Source organism: Orcinus orca, chromosome 5, assembly GCF_937001465.1.
Source record: "Orcinus orca chromosome 5, mOrcOrc1.1, whole genome shotgun sequence".
Lineage (NCBI taxonomy): Eukaryota > Metazoa > Chordata > Mammalia > Artiodactyla > Delphinidae > Orcinus > Orcinus orca.
Genome location: NC_064563.1, coordinates 112531087 through 112547673, shown reverse-complemented (window position 1 = coordinate 112547673; position 16587 = coordinate 112531087). Strand labels below are relative to the sequence as shown.

General features: G+C 33.7%; 1 protein-coding gene across 1 annotated transcript; it reads left to right on the top strand.

The window, feature by feature from the left end:
* The first annotated feature begins 4674 nt into the window (after positions 1 to 4674).
* Positions 4675 to 5766, top strand: LOC101279565 (aminoacyl tRNA synthase complex-interacting multifunctional protein 1-like). The gene is given in 2 exon segments (XM_033433376.2): positions 4675 to 4957; positions 4960 to 5766. Coding segments are annotated over 2 exon segments (960 nt in total). The 5' UTR covers positions 4675 to 4731; the 3' UTR covers positions 5694 to 5766.
* The last annotated feature ends 10821 nt before the right edge of the window (positions 5767 to 16587 follow it).

Below are 16587 nucleotides of genomic sequence, written 5' to 3'. Positions count from 1 at the left end.
GCTAAGTCTTCTAGAAAAAAACAAAACTACTGAGGCTGAGGAAGGTTCTTACAGCTATACCAAGATTTATTTCATAATTAGAGCTACATAGTAATACTCTATAGGATTGAAAGGCAAACCACACTCTTGAAATTCTAAAATAGTAAGAAGCTCTTTCTAATTGAAAAATATTATATCTTGCTCCTTTCCCAGGCCTAACAATGCCTTGAAATTCATGGAACCTAAAAAATGGAAAATAAGAACAAAAAGAAAAAAGCAAAGCATGATTTTTGCAACACTAAAGGAACATGATTGAAATATCTAAATTGTATGATCCATTTATTTAAAAAATTCAGACTAAGAACCACTAGGGAATCTATAAAAACAGACCTATTTTAAAGTAGGTAGATAGAGACAGACATGCAGAGATAAGAGAAGATTTAGTAAAACTCTAGGGAATGTTGTCTGTCTCTACTTTAAAAAGTATAAAATAATGCATCCCTTTTTTAAATTTACAGAATTTCCATTGTTTAAAAAGTTGAAGATTTACACTTGGCATTGAAAAAGAATATGTGTGTGTGTGTGTGTGTGTGTGTGTGTGTGTGTGAGAGAGAGAGAGAGAGAGGATATCATCAGAGATTGATATGGGTATCCAGTGATGAACAGAAAGTAATATGGCAGATCTCCTACAAATAAAAATCTGTACTTCAGAAAGGATATTAATAATATAAAATTTAAAAAGTATTCTTATATTCTCCCAAACTTATCCTACAGGCATATTTTAATAATTTAAGAGTGGCCAGTTTAAATTTCCAACTTATCCAGTCCATAAGTAGTGTTTTGTCATGAATATTCAACAAAAATTAAGGTACATCTATTTTTAGTTTTTAAGGAACCTCCATACTGTTCTCCATAGTGGCTGTATCAATTTACATTCCTACCAATAGTGCAGGAGGGCTCCCTTTTCTGCAAACCCTCTCCAGCATTTATTGTTCCTAGATTTTTTGATGAAGGCCATTCTGACCAGTGTGTGTGGTGATCCTCATTGTGGTTTTGATTTGTATTTCTCTAATGATTAGCGATGTTGAGCATCCTTTCATGTGTTTGTTGGAAATCTGTATGTCTTCTTTGGAGAAATGTCTATTTAGGTCTTCTGCCCATTTTTGGATTGGGTTGTTTGTGTTTTTTTTGGATATTGAGCTGCTTGTATATTTTGGAGATTAATCCTTTGCCAGTTGCTTCATTTGCAAATATTTTCTCCCATTCTGAGGGTGGTCTTTTCATCTTGTTTATGGTTTCTTTTGCTGTGCAAAAGCTAACCCTAAAAATAGAATTACCATATGACCCAGCAATCCCTCTACTGGGCATATAACCTGAGAAAACATAATTCAAAAAGAGGCATGTACCACAATGTTCATTGCAGAACTATTTACAATAGCCAGGACATAGAAGCAACCTAAGTGTCCATCAACAGATGAATGGATAAAGAAGATGTGGCACATGTATACAATGGACTATTACTCAGCCATAAAAAGGAATGAAACTGAGTTATTTGGAATGAGGTGGATGGACCTAGAGCATTACATACAGAGTAAAGTAAGTCAGAAAAAGAAAAAACAAATACCGTATGCTAACACATATATATGGAATCTAAGAAAAGCAGTACTAATGAACCTGGTGGCAGGGCAGGAATAAAGCCACAGACACAGAGAACAGACTTGAGGACATGCCCAGAAGGGGAAGGGGAAGCTGAGATGAAGTGAGAGAGTAGCACTGCCAAATGTAAAATGGATGTCTAGCAGAAGCTGCTCCAAAGCACAGGAGGATCAGCTCAATGCTTTGTGATGACCTAGAGGGGTGGGATAGGAAGAGTGGGAGGGAGGCTCAAGAGGGAGGAGATATTGGAATATATGCATACATATAGCTGATTCACTTTGTTGTACAGCAGAAACAACACAACATTGTAAAACAATTTTACTCCAATAAAGATGAAAAAAATTAAGGTACAATGTTTTTTCAGTAAGAGTTACTATTTATTTTGCAGTGGAATCAAGCTTAGAGTGCTAACTTCTATAAACCTTAAAAAATTGCTATTTTCCACAATAGAATAAATAATATAAGAATAAATATTAAATTGCATAGATTCCACATTTCATACTGGAAATGTTATACAAAGTAAAACATAATCTTGATACATGATTCTAATTATAAACAGTTTGAACACCCTTTAGATTTGAAAAAGGGAAAAATTATAGACATTTATTTACATTATATAAGGGATGAATAGCAGAATTAACTCACTGAGGTACAACTAAGTTGTCTTCAGAGAAAACGGCAATAAGAATTATAAATTGGCCTATGGATTTCACTCCACATGAATAGTTAGCTATGAGGTGTCATGAAGATGCCAAAAATTCTCAAAATATAATTCATTTTCATTGAAATAAATAATTCATTATGATGTATTGCTTTAGAAGGAAGCGGGACAGTGTATCTAAACAGAGAAAGGGTATTACAGTGCCGGATATTTAAAAAAATCAACAAATGATATTTAATTGAATTTGCACTTATTGTTTTATTTTGTTAAACAGGATCATAGGAGTCTACAGCTATTATATATACTTGGTGGATACATTTTTTTTTTTAAGTTGAAACACATGCTGAGTAGCTGAAGAGCAAAAATAGGTATAAAGAAAGGGTTTATTCTTGAACCTTGTATATTTTCTTGAACCATATCATCACAATTCTTACAAAGAGTGATTTTTAATACAGCAAAGTAATACACACTCCTTTTGTTGTTGTTCATTAAATAATTTTCAGGTTTCGCTTTTTAAGGACTAATTTATTTTACATAATTCTCTTGCCAATAACTTAATGATAACCAAGGCATAATTTCCTGCCAGATTTAATATTTAGCTGAACAAAATGACCATATAAATTATATGTTGCCTAAATCATTTTACTTAAGGAATTTGTGTGTGTGTGTGTGTGTGTGGTACGCGGACCTCTCACTGTTGTGGCCTCTCCCGTTGTGGAGCACAGGCTCTGGACGCTCAGGCTCAGCGGCCATGGCTCACGGGCCCAGCCACTCCGCGGCATGTGGGATCTTCCCGGACCGGGGCACGAACCCGTGTTCCCTGCATCGGCAGGCGGACTCTCAACCACTGTGCCACCAGGGAAGCCCCTTAAGGAATTCTTAATTGAATTTTGTTATTCCAAGATAATATAATACATATAATAAACCAAATATAGAAGTGACTAATGATAATTCAGGTACATTTTTACATAGCAATGAAGTTAGATTACCTCCTTTAATGATTCCAGAGAATCCTCTCAGAGCACACAACAGCTATGTTATTATTAAATTAATTGCTTAGCTCTAACTGGTTTTGAATATATTTTAATAAGTAATATTTTGCCACTATTCCCCATCATTCAATTAACAATATCACATATATATATTTTTAAATTTCTGTGTTAAATAGCTACTCATCTGTGCATTTTTTCAACTTCAATAAAGATCATTCTATTTGCCTATCAAATATATTTACACATAAATACTTGACTATTCATAAAGCAGCTACAATCATTTAACCTAGATAATAATGCAAGAACAATTTTACTAGAGATCTAAGTTTTTGCAGTTTCCCCTTTGGGATTACATTTGTAGAAATACTGGAAAGGAAAAAAGGGGTTGAAGGGAATTAACTCACAGTAAAATAGGAAAATATCTGGTGATGAATAGTAGGTTTATGAGACAGTGTTTGTGCAACTGCATTCAAATAGTGCACATGCTCTTTTCTCTCCTCCCGTCCTTTCCTCTTCCTCCCTCTCCCCTCCTTTTCCCTTCTCTCCTTTCCCCTGCCCTCCTTTCCTCCACCTCATCTGTCACACTCTCTCTCCTTCCAATCCATCCATCCATCTGCATATATATGTATGTATATATATATATACACATACACACATATGTGTATATATATATATAATCTATCCATCTAATCTATCTATATATATATATATGGAAATTATTATTTCAGTACAACATAATCAAAAACCTTGGTTAATAAATCAAAACTGATTTCCAGTTTACGTTGGAAATTTGCTTAAATATGGGACTTGACTGGAAGCTGACAAAATTATGCATCAGTGTTTATAATCAGTTACTTTATTTCTAAGACAGAAGTTCTTTAATTAAAATATGCACATACCCCAAACCACTGTAACACCTAAAAATTAATAATTCTAATATTAAATAGCCTGTCAGTGTTTGCATTTCCTCAGATTTCTTATGCCTTATAATTGCTTTTACAATTTGTTTCAATCAGGAAGCACAAGAAAGCCAGTAACTTGTCATTTATATTTCTCTTGAAAGTCCCTTAATTTATAATTGTCTCTGCCTCTACATTGATGACTTAACTTTTTTTTTTTCTTTTTTTAAGAAACGGGGCCAGAACTCTAAAGAAAGACCCCGACGTCCGGCGTCTTGCCTCTCGCCCAACCTGGCGACAAAATACAGAGACCGAGGAAGAGGTGCGGAATGGTTGGCGTTATTGGCTGAAGGAATGGATGACGGGGAGTGTGGTGTGGCAGCGTACGGGAAGGGGGCCACTGAATTTGAAGAAGAACCTGTGGACCGCTCAGGCGTTTAGCGAGGACACCTCATTGGGTCCTTTCTTGCTGCCTTCGTGAGCGGGAGGCTGTCCTTACCGGCTCCGGGCCAAGACGGCCGAGGTTCCGCCTGTTCACCCATACATGATTTTCTGCCGTTTCTTGGCAAAAATGGCAACCAGTGATGCCGTTCTCAAGAGACTGGAACAGAAGGGTGCCGAGGCAGATCAAATTATTGAATATCTTAAGCAGCAAGTTGCTCTTCTTAAGGAGAAAGCAATTTTGCAGGCAACTTTGAGAGAAGAGAAGAAACTTCGAGTTGAAAATGCTAAATTGAAGAAAGAAATTGAAGAATTGAAACAAGAGCTAATTAAGAAATTCAAAATGGAGTATAACAGATACCATTCCCATCTGGTATTCCACTGCAAGCTGATTCTGCGGTTTCTGAAAATGTGATACAGTCTATACCAATAACAGCCATATCTTCTGGTGCCAAAGAGCAGATAAAAGGAGGAGGAGGAGAAGAAAAAAAGATGAAAGAGAAAATTGAAAAGAAAGGAGAGAAAAAGGAGAAAAAACAACAACCAGCAGGAGGAAGTGCTGACTCTAAGCCTATTGATGTATCCCGTCTGGATCTTCGAATTGGTTGTATCATCACTGCCAGAAAACACCCTGATGCAGATTCTTTGTATGTAGAAGAGGTAGATGTTGGAGAAACAGCCTTAAGAACAGTTGTCAGTGGCCTGGTGAATCATGTTCCTCTTGAACAGATGCAAAATCGGATGGTGATTTTACTTTGTAACCTGAAACCTGCAAAGATGAGGGGAGTAGTATCTCAGGCAATGGTGATGTGTGCTAGTTCACCAGACAAAGTTGAAATCTTGGCACCTCCTAATGGGTCTGTTCCTGGAGACAGAATTACCTTTGATGCTTTCCCTGGAGAGCCTGACAAGGAGCTGAATCCTAAGAAGAAGATTTGGGAGCAGATCCAGCCTGATCTTTACACTAATGATGAGTGTGTGGCTACATACAAAGGAGCTCGCTTTGAGGTGAAAGGGAAGGGAGTCTGTAGGGCTCAAACTATGGCCAACAGTGGAATAAAATAAAATAAAACACTTCAGTTACTGAAATACATTAGAGAAAACTTAACAATAAAAAGAAATATATTTGTCACTTGTACCTAAAATAAAAAAAAAAGAAAAAAAAAAAAAAAGAAACGCCATTCATCTTGTTTTATGATTTTGCTGAATATCTCCATGCAGTGTCTTTGAACGTATTGCTGTGTCACCTGTATTTTCCTTCAACTGAATGTTAATTCTAGAATCGTGGTCTGATTCTGTTTTGTTTGCTTGTTTACTTTGCTTTTTCCAAGAATACTTCATAGGTGGTATACTCTTCCAGCAGGAAACATATAAATGATAATCACTATTTTTCCTATTCCATAATGAACGATAAATCTATCTACCCAGTTCCATTTTTTTTTTTTTTTTTTTTGCGGTATGTGGGCCTCTCACTGTTGCGGCCTCTCCCGTTGCGGAGCACAGGCTCTGGACACGCAGGCTCAGTGGCCATGGCTCACGGGCCCAGCCGCTCTGCGGCATGTGGGATCTTCCCGGACCGGGGCACGAATCCATGTCCCCTGCATCGGCAGGCGGACTCTCAACCACTGCGCCACCAGGGAAGCCCCCAGTTCCATTTTTGACATGGATTGCTAAATGTTCAGATTCTATCAGCCCTTCTTCTTGTTTAGCTGTAATACTACACAAAACAACTTTCCCTTAAAGTTTGTTTGCTACTCTGAGGCAGAGCTTGTCCCTGGTAGAGAGATTAAAAATTTATTTCTCTTCATTTGCCAATATTCAGAATATGGAGTTGCTTTCCAGAATTTTTCAAAGGTGACCTATGTGTTATTAATATACATTTCTGAGTAACATAATATTCTGGACTCAAATTATTGGATATGATTCAATATTTCACAATTATCATGCTTATTGATGCTCAAAATTGTCATATCTTTGGCCAGTAGGAGCAAATTCAGGACAACTTCTACACCTTCTTGACATGACCTCTATCTTTATCAGTTTCCTTCTTTCCTGACAAAGTATTTGCATATTTCTTGTCATAGAACTGGAATCAGTTATTTCTCCTCATTCATATTAGAATGATATTGAGACAATAATCTGTCAATAGTGATATTCATTGGTCTTATCTTTTCCTTTTCAAGGGATAAAGCCAGAAAGTACATATATATATATATATATATATAAAGAAAATAAATCATAAGTTCATTCTGATATTTCCAGACCATATGTAGGATTCTGGATATTTACTTCTTTGATTTTATACTGATGTGTTTATCTGAAAAACTTGATTCATAATTATATTGTCATAATTAATAATTTTCTTTATCCTGTAGGCCATTTTCTGAATAAAAATACCAATATTACTATCAACAATTGAATAGTGAAAAGTTCATTTTTTTTCTTTGCAGTTTTTTCTCTTTAAGACATATCCCATCAGTCATATTACTACATTTTAAAATCAATGAAGATATTTGCTCTATATGAGCTATGCAAACAGCTTAATATAATTATATTCATTTGTTTTATCTTACTTTCATTTTTTCGGATTTGCTCCTGTAATATAACTTTGTTTTATAATTACAAAAAAATACATCCAAAGCTAATTGTACAAAACAGAGAACTGTGACTTTTCTTCATGTGCTCTACTCACAGTATCATCCAACCTATTTTTTACTTAAGAATATATCCAAGAAAGCTATTAATATCAGTGTATATAGCATGTCTTCATTACTAATCCCTTGATTAATTGAAGGATAACTGGATTAAAAACAGTCTTTGACTATTGGTTTAAATTGTTGCTTTTTCTAGGATTATACATTATGTATTTAATTTCTTTTCATTTTTTGTTATTTATATATTTAATATGACTAAAACATGCAAGATAAAAATGTATAAATAATATTTTGTGTTTTTGTTGATCTCTTTAATATAAATTTATTTACTATAAATCTTTCTCATAACTGCTATTCCATAATTCCAGTTGCTTTGTTTTCATTATCATTTCCAAGATGTTCTGAAATTTCAGACTGTAATTTCCCTTAGACCCAATAGTTGATTAATAAAATTTTGAAATTTCCAAGAAGAATGTGTTTTTAATTATTGATTTTGTCATGGAGTTCTAATTTTATTGTACTTTGGTCAGAGAATACTCTTTCTAATATATATATATATATATATATATTTTTTTTTTTTTTTCTTCTGCAGTGTGTGGGCCTCTCACTGTTGTGGCCTCTCCCGTTGAGGAGCACAGGCTCCGGACATGCAGGCTCAGCGGCCATGGCTCACGGGCCCAGCAGCTCCGTGGCATGTGGGATCTTCCCGGACCGGGGCATGAACCCATGTCCCCTGCATCGGCAGGCGGACTCTCAACCACTGCGCCACCAGGGAAGTCCTCTAATATTTTTAACTTATTACTGTGAATCATTTTTGGTTACCCTAGTGGTAGTCAAGCTTCATGCATATGCCATTTGTAATCAAATTCCCAAACAAGAGAGAACATCATCCTTACAGAAATTTCCTTCATGGCTTCTTTCTCTTTCAATTATTTTACTCATTTACCTATAGAAAACAATAATTCTGATTATTTTCTAGCACATGTTAATCAGGCTTCTTCTAGAAATTCACCTAAATGAATCGGACAGGAAGAGTCTTTTGTGTAAGGATACAATTACCTTCAATTTTTTTCTAATATAAAATTTAAGACTAAATTTATCCCCCAGCTATTTTTATAGCTGTATCATTGTTTGATATGTTATTCTCTCTAGTTCAAAATATTTTCATGTTGTACATGTGTGTGCCTATGGTGTGTATGTATGTGTATGAGAAAGAGATTCTTCCTTGATCTCTGAATTATTTATGTGTATTGTTAATCTTCATAGAATTTATGGTTCCAGAGATATATAATTTATTACCATAATTGTATTTTATTCAAAAATTTAACTCTGTATAATACTGAGTCTTTTAATTATGCATTTATGTATCTATTTACGTATAGTTTATTTACAATATTATATCAGTTTCAGGTGTACAGCATGGTGATTCAGTAATTTTACAGACTACATTCCAAGTTATAGTAAAATAACCACCATAATTCCCTGTGCTGTGCAACATATTTTTTTGCTTATCTATTTTATACATAGTAGTTTATATCTCTTAATCCCATGTACCTATCTTTCCCATCCTCCCTTCCCTCTCCCTACTGGTAATCAATAGTATGTTTTCTGCATCCCTGAGTCTGTTTCTGTTTTGCTATATACATTAATTTGTTTTAGTTTTTAAATTCCACATGTAAATGAAATCATGCAGTATTTGTCTTTCTCTGTCTGACTTATTTCACTAAGCCTAATATTCTCTAGGTCAATCCACTTCATTGCAAATAGCAAAATTTCATTATTTTTATGGCTGAGTAATATTCCAGTGTGTGTGTGTGTGTATATATATATAAAATATCACACCTTCTTTATCCATTCATCTGTTGATGGACACTTGGGTTGCTTCTGTATTTTGGATATTGTAAATCATGTTACTATGAACATTGTGATGCATGTTACCTTTTCAAATTATTGTTTCTGCTTTTTCTGGATATATACCCAGGAGTGGAATTGCTAGATTACATGGTAGTTTTATTTTCAGTTTTTTGAGGATACTCCATACTGTTTTCCACAGTGGCTGCAACAATTTACCTTCCCACCGACAATGTACAAGTGTCCCCTTTTCTCCACATCCTCGTCAATATTTATATGTAGACTTTTTGATGAAAGCCGTTTTGACAGTTGTGAGATATCTCTTGCTTTGATTTGCATTTCTCTAATATTTAGTGATGTTGAGCATCTTTTCATGTGCCTGTTAGCCATCAGTATGTCTTCTTTGCCAAAATGTCTATTCAGGTCTTCTGCCCATGTTTTGATCTGGTTGTTTGCTTTTTTTGATATTGAGTTGTATTAGCTGTTTATATTTTTTTGGATATTAACCCCTTGTTGGTCATATCTTTTGCAGATATTTTCTCCCACTCAGTAGGTTGTCTTTTCATTTTGTCAATGGTTTCCTTTGCTATGCAAAAGTTTTTTTTAAGTTTAATTAGGTCCCATTTGTTTATTTTTTATTTATTTATTTTGCCTTAGGAGACAGATCCAAAAAAAAAAAATACTGCTGCAATTTATGTGAAAGAGTGTTCTGCCTATGTTCTTTTCTAGGGGTTTTATGGTTTCAGGTCTTACATTTAGGTCTTTAATCCATTTTGAGTTTATTTTTTGTATATGGTGTGAGGAAATGTTCTAATCTCATTCTTTAACATGTAGCTGTCCAGTTTTCTCAGCACCACTTACTGAAGAAACTGTCTTTTCTCCATTCTTTCCTCCTTTGTCATAGATTAATTGACCATAGTTGTGTGGGTTTTTTTTCTCTATTCTGTTCCATTGATCTGTGTCTGTTTTTGTGCCAGTACCATGATGTTTTGATTACTGTAGCTTTGTAGCATAGTTTGAAATTTGGGAAGGTGACACCTCCAGCTTTGTTGATTTCTCTCAAGATTGTTTTGGAAATTAGGGGCTTTTGTGGTTCCATATAAATTTTAGAATTATTTGTTCTAGTTCTGTGAAAAATGTCATGGGTATTTTGATAGAGATTGCCTTAAATCTGTAGATTGTTTTGGATATTATGGCCATTTAACAATATTAATTCTTCCAACCCAATAGCATGAGATATCTTTCATTTCTTTGTATCATCTTAAATTTTCTTCATCGGTGTTTTATATCTTTCAGAATATAGGTATTTCACCTCCTTGGTTATGGTTTTTCCTAGGTATTTCACTATTTTTGATATGACCTTAAACATGTTTTTAACTTTCTTTTTCTGATAGTTTATTATTAGTGTATAGAAAAGCAACAAATTTCTATATATTAATCTACTATCCTGCAATTTTACTGAATTCACTTATTAGTTCGAATAGTTTTTTAGTGGAGACTTCAATGCTTTCTACATAAAGTTTTATGTCATCTGCAAATAGTGGCAGTTTTACTTCTTCCTTCAAATTTGGATTCTTTTTATTCCCTTTCCTTGTCTGATTGTTGTGACTAGGACTTCCAATACTATGTTAAATAGAAGTGGTGAGAATGGGTATCCTTGTCTTCTTCTTGAATTTAGAATTCCTGAGTATGATGCTAGCTGTGGGTTTGTTTGAGCCTTTTAAATTATTTGACATTTGTTTAAATTTCATCAAATGCTGTATCTTGCTGAATGTCCCATGTACAATTGAAAAGAATGCATATTGTGAAGGTTTTAGGTTCAGTGTTCTATACATCACAACCAATTCCAGGTGATTGAGAGTGTTTTTTAAAACATCTATATCTTTATTAACATTTTTCCTAGTTGTTTTTATAAATTTCTGAAAGACAAGTTTAATGTTACACATTCAGCTTATCATGTAGTCTATTTCTTTATGTCTATCAATTCTTGTTTCATAAATTTAGAAGCTGTTATTTGATCATATATAAATTTTACATATGTTTTTAATATATGTCCAAAAGTGAACATATATTTTTTAACATATATATTTTTGATTGTTTGATTTTTCTGAATAATTCATCTTTCATAATTATGAAATACTACCCTTCATCTCTTGCATTTATATTTGTCTTAAAATTTAGCACACACAGTCCACTTATTCTTCTTATGCTTTGAGTTGGTATTTTTCTGTTCAATTACTTTCAACATAACTATAACACTTTATATAAAAATATCATTTTTAGAATTAGTTTTCTCCATTCTGTCAATATCTTTCATTTAATTGGCATATTTAGTGCAATAATTAACATCTAGTGCAATTATTTTTAAAATTGAATTCTAGAATTTTATTTTAATTTATTGTTTATCTTCCTCTTTTTTATTTCTGTCTCTCTTTTCTTTTTTTTTTTTTGCAGTACACAGACCTCTCACTGTTGTGGCCTCTCCCATTGCAGAACACAGGCTCTGGATGCACAGGCTCAGCGGCCATGGCTCACAGGACCAGTTGCTCCACAACATGTGGGATCTTCCCAGATCAGGGCACGAGCCCGTATGCCCTGCATCAACAGGCGCACTCTCAACCACTGCGCCACCAGGGAAGCCCTGTCTCTCTTTTCTTGTTTCTTTTGGATTACTGGAATATTTCTAGACTTTTAGTTTATTTAATGACATTTTCAATAAGACTATTTGCACACATTCTCATTGCTTGCTCTAGCGATTAAAATACACCTCCATAAGTTTTCATAGTCTTCTAAAAATAATATATTTACACCTGACATAAAACATAGAAAACTTGTGACTGCATATAAAAATTTGTTCACTGCAAGTCCTTCATACTGTAGTTGTCATAGATACTACATTATGACTACATATGTTTTAAAACCCCAAAGACAATGATATATTATAATTTTCTTTTAAAATACTTATACATTGTTAAGAATATTAAAAAGGAAAATATCCTTTGATTCATCATTTTTTTCTTTTCTTTGATTCCTCTTCCAGATTTAATATCTTCTAATACCATTTCATAACATTATCCTTCATTTCAAAGAAATTCTTTCCACATTTCTTGAAGTTCAGGTTTTCTGTTCTGGCAAAAGATTCTCTTTGTTTCTTTTTTCTGAAAACATCTTTATATCAATTTCATTTTTAAAATATATTCTTAGTGGATGTAGAAATTAATTTTGGTGACACTTTAAAAATACTGTGTTCCATTGTCTTCAGACCTCCATTGTTTCTGAAAAGAAGTCCATGATCATTTAAATCATTATTCCTCTGTGCTTAGCATGCTTATTTCTCCTGGTGGTTATTATAAGATTAATGTAGATTTTCTCTTTATTTTTTGTTCTCAGTGGCTTGATGAGAAGTCTTGGTAATTTTCTTTGTTCTTATCCTATGTGGGTTTTGCTGGGCTTCTTGAATCTGTAAATTTGTATCTACCACTATGTTTGCAAAAATTTCAGCCATTATTTCTTTAAATAATGTGTCTCTTTTTAAGACTCCAATTGCAAATATCTTAGAGTTTTTGATATTTTTCCACATGACCCTAAAGGTCTGTTCCTTTATTTTTCAATCTTTTATCTATTCTTGAATTTCCACAGAAAAATACTCTATTAGTCTAGGTTTATGTAAGTAAATATTAAAGAATCAAATGTCATTTTTGATAGGATAGTATTATGTTTTAAACATTAAGATTTAGCAATAAAAATGGTGAAGTTTATTATAGTGTGTTAGTATATTCAGATAGCTTCATCCTGTCTACTGATTTATCTATTTACATGTCAATAATCTACAACAGAGGTTGATAAACTGTGGCCCATGCTCTGGCCGTCTGTTTTTCTAAATAAATGTTTACTGGCTTACAGACACTTCCTTTTCTTTACATATTTTCTAAGACTTCTTTTGTACTACAATGCCAGAATTAAGTAATTGCAACAGAGATCATAAGAACCAAATGTCTAAAATATTACTATCTTGACTTTTAAAGAATAAGTTTGAGAACTCCTGATATTGAATATAGATAATTTAAAAATACAGCAAAATATCTCTATATTAATGAGTTTAAGAGATTAGGTGTTATAATTAGCAGCAAGTTATAAAACATTTTTGTGAGAATAATTTGTGTATAATTCATTAATAACATATCTAATGAATACATATGTCCCCACTGAGAAGCAAAGAATGATTTATTCATTATCTGGTTTTGAATACAAAACATATTAGTAACAGTTTTTTCATATATGAAAAGAAAATCATCACTGATACTAATGACATAGTAATTAATTGAAAATCAATCTAGTGAAATCTGTATGTTCTAATTGTTGCTTAGAGAAGAAAAAATATATTTTATAATAACTTGACAAGAAGTCAGGTAATATACTAATACTTGTCACTAGTCTATTATCTGGACTAGTGCACAATAAAAGTTAAATTTTGGTTATATAGTAAATATATATAAAAGATTTATAAAAATACTTCTCCTAAATCAAAAGCTAATGGACATTAATGATCCTATCACTAAAAAAATTATACAAGGAATTGTTTCAAAATAAATCAAAGTGAAAATACATAAGGTATTCTTATAAATAAGAATTCAGGATGCATCACTAGATTTCTAGGTACTGAATTTAATCATCACATAAAGATTATCAAGTATTTTAAAGGTATTAAGAGAGAGAGCCCAAGGCACATGTTATATGCAAATCAATTACAAATTAAATCAATGTATCATTTTATATTGAGCAAAGGATAAAAAGTTCCTGAGACTGTCCTAAACTAGGACAGAAATGGACTTCCCTGGTGGCGCAGTGGTTGAGAGTCCGCCTGCCGGTGCAGGGGACACGGGTTCGTGCCCCGGTCCGGGAAGATCCCACATGCCGCGGAGCGGCTGGGCCCATGAGCCATGGCCGCTGAGCCTGTGCGTCCGGAGCCTGTGCTCCACAATGGGAGAGGCCACAGCAGTGAGAGGCCCGCGTACTGCAAAAAAAAAAAAAAAAAAAAAAGTAGGACAGAAATAACTATTGAAGAAACAAATGTTTGGCTAATTATCTTAGGAAAAGATCTGGGAAAAATAGATGAATTCAGATCTGTGCCTGACAGGTACAAGGACAGAAACTTTATCACATCAACAGGAAGGGAAATCCTAAAACAAAGAATCCTGGACTGAAAACTCAGTCCCTTCGTTAAGAGAGTGAATGAAAACTGGTGAATGGAAACTATGGAAATTGGCCACAAGTCAACCAAAAATCACTTAAGATCATAGCAATGACTGACTGTACGTACATTTCTTTAACTAGTACTTGCTATATTAAAGTCATTCTTAAAGGATCTTACCTGTATATCAAATAAAGAAGACAATAAGAACTAATGTTTATGTAGTGCTCAATCTGCTTCAGGCACTATTTTAAGTGCTTTAAAACATTAATTTATGTACTCTTCAAAAGACAGTTTCTCTATATCCACAGACTCACTTTAACTGTCCTAGAAACCTGTTCTTAACTCCTGTTCTACCACAAAACCAAATTTTAAAGAGAAAATATTGAGTTCTGCAAAGTTTGGAGGTCCCTAAGACCATTCCCACTTCTCACACAAACTACAAGTCCAGGGGTCCCTAGGACCACCTTTCAGTTCAATAATTCACTCAAGACTCACAGAACTCATTGAAAACTGTAATATCACAGTCACTATTTAATAGAGTAAAAAGATACAGATTAAAATCATCCACAGGAACAGAGGCATGGGATAGAGTCTAGAAGACTTCCAAATTTGAAGATTCCAGTGGAACTGTGAACAACACTGATAGTTCTCAGCAATAATGTATAGCAATATACATAGAGTATGGGTAACCAGGGAAGTCACCAAAGACCTGGTATCCAGAATTTTAGTGGGGTTTGGTCATGTGGATATGGCTGACTGCCCATGTGGCTGACCTCAGCCTCTAGCCTATGCAGAGATCTAGCTGATACCTTCTGGTTCAAAGCTCCCATGATAAAGTGTTGTCAGTATAGACTATCAGGCATGTCCCAAGGCCCCCTGGAAAACAAAGTCATTTTTTCAGGTAGGATATTCCAAGGGATTAGAGATTAGCTCCCAGAAAATGAGGGCAAAGACCAGAACTCTTTTTGAATAAGGTTAATTCTTTAAGTACACTAGTCTGTAGCTGTACTTTACCTTGATTGAGCTCTTTATGTTCATATAAATATGGAAGGTACAGAGAAAATACCTTTTTCAGATATTTATTAAAGGAAATTGTACTGTAACTAAGTGATAAACACAAAAATATATCTAGTTGTACAGTCCATCTTATCCAAATATGCTACTTCTCTAAATGGCACACTAAAATCCCTTTCAAATTATTGTTATATGGCCTCAAAAGTATCCTGCATATTTTCCTTCACCTGACAAATGGAAAATATCTTTGGTAAGGAAATACATACTGAAAATGATTATTATAATTTGTTCCCCTCTTGTCATGGATGCAAGAAATTTCTAAGAGAGATATAACCTAAAATACAGTAACAACTAAGTATGCTGCAATTTCATGTCTTGGGAAATTATCCTTTTCCCTAATTATGAATCAAACTCTCATTACCAAGACATTCAGAAAAGTTGTAAAGGACAAGTATAAACCCTTACTTTGTAGTCAACACAAGGTACAAGAATGACAAAGTAGGGAACTTACAGTGCGGTGTAGCTAAACTGTTTGGCACAATTTGAAATACTTTACATAAATATTTGTTCCCTGGCTTTATAAGTTGAAATTAAAAAGTAAATATACCTTTAAATAAGCTTACTACACTGAACTAAACATGGTAAACTCCATGTATCAGTAAAGAAATATGCCTATTTGTGTTATAGTATGAACATGCGTAAATCAGATACTTTGTTTTGAACACTATTCAGAATGTGGTAATGTGGAATTACCTTTCAAAATTTTCAGTACAGCTATTAGAATATAGTAGCTGCTGGCATTCTGACTTCTAGCTATAATGACTACTTGCACTGAAAATAAAATGCATCATTTTTGGACATTCATTTTCAATTTCATCTTCCAAGTAGAATGTTATCATGTACAAGATCAATAGAGTGATCTGACCAAACACACAAATCAGATTACACTCTCCCTCTTCCACCATTAAAATTTAAACCTATAAGAGAACATAATACATCATTCAAAGGTTTCCAAATTTTTGCAACATTTTCTATAGCACACAAGAGAATTTCTTTTGGCAAGCTAATGAAATCCAACTAATTGGATATTTTATTTAATACAAGTTTCATTGAGGTCATGTTTATAATGTCATTAATCAACTTTCCCTTTTTTTATTAACTGATTCATGGCAAATAATGCACACTTTATTTTATATTTTCTATTTTGCACATTGAACATCCATTTAAAATACATTTATTTTTCAGA